The 4,786-nt window shown below is 50.8% G+C and overlaps 1 protein-coding gene across 1 annotated transcript; it reads left to right on the forward strand.

Moving 5' to 3' along the window:
• The first annotated feature begins 342 nt into the window (after positions 1-342).
• On the forward strand, positions 343-2,181 carry LOC128594641 (RNA exonuclease 1 homolog). The gene has a single exon (XM_053603581.1). The coding sequence runs from the start codon at positions 343-345 to the stop codon at positions 2,179-2,181; it is 1,839 nt and encodes a 612-aa protein (XP_053459556.1).
• Positions 2,182-4,786: the final 2,605 nt, after the last annotated feature.

The following is a 4,786-nucleotide window of genomic DNA, read 5'->3' on the forward strand; positions in this document are numbered from 1 at the left end:
TGAGCCTCAGTATTCCCTGCCCAGAGACAGTACTGGTTGGCTGTAGGGCCATTGTGTAGTGTTGGTGGATTAGTATGAGAAAAGCAGAGAACCCAGCTCTGACCTTTGGCTGCTCTCATCACCAGACACTGTCCAGGACAAGGGCCTGGGGATTCCAAGGCTAATCTAGCAGATTAGGTTAAGTGAGATTGGATTAAAGTTCCTCCCTAATGTAGTCAGGGGCGGAGTAATCCCACCCACTCCCACCCACTTCAGGGCTATATTAAGGCTCAGCGTCCGGCCTTAGCACTCAGGCCAGAAGTCCCGAGACGGTTGGACCAGCCTCCTAGGGAGCAAGGCAGCATGGCTCTGAGGGCTACAGCACCGTGCTGGTTCCCACCAGGGTATTTTGCAGCTGAGGATGTGGCCAGCAAGGGAGCTTGCCCACCCCTCTGGCAGCTTTCCCAGAGCGGCCTGCTCCCGGCGCCCCAGATCTGCACCCAGGGCACGGGATTTATCCTCTGCCGGGTGGAGCCGCCAAGGAGGGGTCCACTGGTAGCCCCTGCCTATCCCCTGACTGCCCAGGAAGTGAACTACCTGGGGGTAGATCAGGCGCAGAGGAACCCAGTCAGCTGGCTGCAGGCTGCCCCCAGCCTGGCGGAGAAGCCCTCCGCAGTCCACAGCTCAGTGCCTGGCAAGAGGAGGATCACCCATGTCCCCAAACCCCACTTGGCCATACCACTGACAGGTGCCAAGAGGACCGTCCTGATCAGAAGCACCCAGGCTTTCTATGGCCAGAAGCAAGGTTTGCAGCTGCGGAAGACACGCACTCTGTCCGGGGCAGTGCCCAAGACCGTCACCCGCAAACCGGTCGCTCCCAGCCCATCTGTACAGAGTTTACAGAAACCCAGCATCCCCAGAGAGGGCAAAGTCCCCATCGTCATCCAGCAGTCCTGTTCCAAACTGTTCACGCAGAAGAGTCTCAAGTTCTGTACCTTCAACCAGGAGGCGGTGGAGAAGGTGCTGACTGAGGAGAAGGTGGCCTACGACCGCAGTCCCAGGAGGAACATCTACCTGAACATGGCCGTGAACACCCCTGAGAAGCTGCAAGGCCTTGCCCCCAGTGCTGTGCCCAAGCTCAACAAAACCAGCAGCTGGAGAGTTGTGTCTCACGAGGTGGTGTTGGAGGACAAGTTGGCTGCCAAGACCAGCTTCTCGCCCAGCTGCCCCGGCAGCCCCTCGGGGGAAGACCTGGGACAGGCCGCGCTGTACGGCCGCCTGAAGGAGCACCTGCTCACCGAGGCCCAGCTCAAGGAGAACGGCTACCCCTTCCCGCACCCCGAGCGGCCAGGGGGCGCTGTCCTTTTCACTGCCCCCGAGCGGAAGCCCGAGGACCCTTCGCGCCAGATCTGCTGCCGCTGCGGCTCCGAGTACGTGGTGTTCGCCGGCGGCGGCGGCAGCGTCAGCGAGCACGAGTGTCACTATCACTGGGGGCCGCTGCTCTGGGCTGGACCGGACCGCGGCTGGCAGGCCCAGTACGCTTGCTGCTCTGCCCCCGCTGGTGCCGTCGGCTGTCAGGTGGCCAAGCGACACGTGCGGGACGGCCGGAAGGAGCGCCTGGAGGGCTTCGTGACGACCTTCCGGAAAGGGCTCCCCGAAGACGCCCCCCCGGGGATCTACGCCCTGGACTGTGAGATGTCCTACACCACGTATGGCCTGGAGCTGACCCGCGTCACGGTGGTCAACACTGACATGCAGGTGGTTTACGACACCTTCATCAAACCCGACAACGAGATCGTTGACTACAACACCAGGTTCTCGGGGGTGACGGAGGCCGACGTCGCCAGCACGAGCGTCACGCTGCGGGACGTTCAGGCTGTCCTGCTGCGCATGTTCAGTGCGGACACCATCCTCATTGGACACAGCCTGGAGAGTGACCTGCTGGCGCTGAAGGTCATCCACAGTGCGGTGGTGGACACAGCCGTGCTCTTCCCCCACCGCAGGGGCCTTCCCTTCAAGCGCTCCCTGAGGAGTCTCGTGGCCGACTACCTTGGACGGACCATCCAGGACAACGCGAACGGGCACAACTCCGGTGAGGATGCCTATGCCTGCATGCAGCTGGTGATGTGGAAGGCGCGACAAGACGCCAAGACCCGTGAGTCCCGCCAGCCCACCTCTCCTGCCGCCCCAGCGCATCTTTAGCCCAGACCTCTTCCAAAACTGCAAAATATCTGGATGGCTAAGCCCGTCCACCTTGCCAAGTTGAAAAAACCTGAAAGAAAGGGGACACGCTGGTGCGGCCCAAGAGAACAAAACGCTGAGACCCACCCTGAAGCCCTGACCCCAGCCGCCGCCCCTCCCCGACCAGTGTCCTTTCTGGAAACAGCTGGCTGCTGACCTGACTGGCCCCACCCGCCCCCTTTAGCTCTCCAGTTAGGTCCCAGTCCCACGTACAGCTTCCGTGGTGCAGGGGTGGAATGCGCGGGCAGGGTGGGGGTTTGGATTTGTTTGAGACAGGCAATGTCTTTTTTTAGTATTGCTATTTTTATTATTTTTAATTCAAACTTGATAACTTGCATAGTGGGGTAGATGTGAGCCAGAATCAAGCCTGGCCTGGGGCCACACCTGGCTCTGTGAGCCTGGACTGGCGAGCTCTGGAGGGCTGGGTCTGCTTTGGCCACTGGCTTTCCAGCACTCGCGCCCCACTCACCTCCACCTCTGCCACCTTCAGAACTAAGCCAGGCTGTTATGCCTGGTGGAAGGTAAACAGGTGGCAAAGAAATGACTAAGGGAGGGAACCAAACTGCACCTACGAATTCCCTAGTGGGAACATACTTTATAAAAGTTTCCTAGTGACCTGTAAGTGACTTGCAGCTCATCCCCATCTAATTAAACATATGTTGTAATTTAGAATATAACCCCCGACCTGTCAATCATCCCAAGAACAACCAATCTTGCCAGGAGAAAGGCGGGACAAATTGATGAGCATAAAAGGCAGTCTGCGCTCAGACTCCCTAGTCTTTGTCAGCTCCTAAAGACTGTTCTCTCTGGAACCTGTTTTCTCTTTGGGGCATTCTGTGTAACTTCCTTCTGCACGTCCACATTGTATAGTTTCTTTCTTTTTCCTGTAATAAACTGTTTTGTGGAAGTGCTGTGTGTTTGTGGTCACTTCCTTAATGGCTCAATTCGGTACCTGGACTTATTCTGGCACTGGGACCTGGGGGACCAGGGAAAAGCCAGATGGGCCTAGCTAAGGCCCCAGGTCCTGCCGTCCAGACACCCCAGACACCGTCCAGACGTCAGCTGCCTTGGACACTGTCTTCCTGAAGAGTCTGGTCCTCTGTGGGGCTCCCATATCTTCTTCCCTACCATTGGGCAGGGACAGAATAAATGTATGTATTACAAAAAAACCCCACAACAACAAACTTGTATCAGTGAGGTGGCATGCCCAATCCTGATGGGAAAATTGGAATATCTTACAAGTGACGAATTACTGAATACTTTGTATTTTTTACACCTTTATAATTAAATTTTAATAAAGTATGTTTTCATCTCTGAAAAATAACTTTAATTTTCTCTGGAAAAGTTAACACAAAAGTAAAGACCATTTAAAAATGGAGTATTATGGTAAGAGCATTTACATTATTTTTATTTTATTTTTATTTTTTATAGAGACAGAGTCTCACTGTACCGCCCTCGGGTAGAGTGCCGTGGTGTCACACGGCTCACAGCAGCTTCTAACTCTTGGGCTTACGCGATTCTCTTGCCTCAGCCTCCCGAGCAGCTGGGACTACAGGCGCCTGCACAGCGCCCGGCTATTGAGCATTTACATTATTAAAAAATGCACTGCAAAAATTAAGACTGGAATTTGAATGGAAAAATACCTTATAAAATATCTTATTCTTCGTTTAACTTCAGCAAAGAATTTTAAAAACATTAAAATGGAGTAAGTAAACAGTGGTTTATTTTCTATATGGTTCACTAACAGTTGGCTTGTGACTTAGGAAGAAATGTATTTATAGCATCTCACATCACATCAGAATAAATCTAGATGAATTAAAGACTTAATTGTATCTTAGTTAAAAAAACTGTAAAAGAAGTCTTAAATATCTTAGTTATAAAAAACTGTAAAGATTTAAATTGTTGATAGAAGTTAGAACAGGAAAGAGAAATGCATAATTGTATATGTTCAAAGATACATGATACTTTTGTGTTATTGTGTTAATTGCAAAACACATTTTATTAGGTGGGCAGAGCCTTATAGGTGCATAAAGTTGGATTTAAGAGTCTAGTTTTCTTTTTGGATGCCCTAGTTCACAGCATAACCTGTCCATGTGACCCCCCAAAAGGATCAGTATCTTTCTTGTATCAACATTTTATTCAAAAACCACAGGGAACTAAAGAAAAATTGGGAGAAATAATTCACGAAAGAGTTAGTTTACTGATTAATATAATCTTGTGGAAATATATTCAACTAGACCACTTAGAATTATCCTTCTAATTACAATGCTGAAATACTTTTCACTTACCATAATTTATAATTTTTTGTTTTGTTTTGCAGTTTTTGGCCAGGGCTGGGTTTGAACCCACCACCTCTGGCATATGGGGCCAGCGCCCTACTCCTTTGAGCTACAGGCACCACCCTTTAATGTTTTTTTAAATGCACAGTTCTGAAACCAGAATGCTCTGATGAACACTATCATACCTTGATTTTAATTTTCGATATGAATTAATACTATTCCTTATTTTATGTGTGTGTGTCTGTATGTGTTTATGTGTGTGTTTATATGAAAATATTAAACTTTGG

Source organism: Nycticebus coucang, chromosome 9 (assembly GCF_027406575.1).
Source record: "Nycticebus coucang isolate mNycCou1 chromosome 9, mNycCou1.pri, whole genome shotgun sequence".
Taxonomy (NCBI): domain Eukaryota; kingdom Metazoa; phylum Chordata; class Mammalia; order Primates; family Lorisidae; genus Nycticebus; species Nycticebus coucang.

Bases quoted from the DNA above. Each gene is read 5' to 3' on its own strand.
- LOC128594641 (XM_053603581.1), top strand. From the start codon at position 343: ATGGCTCTGAGGGCTACAGCACCGTGCTGGTTCCCACCAGGGTATTTT.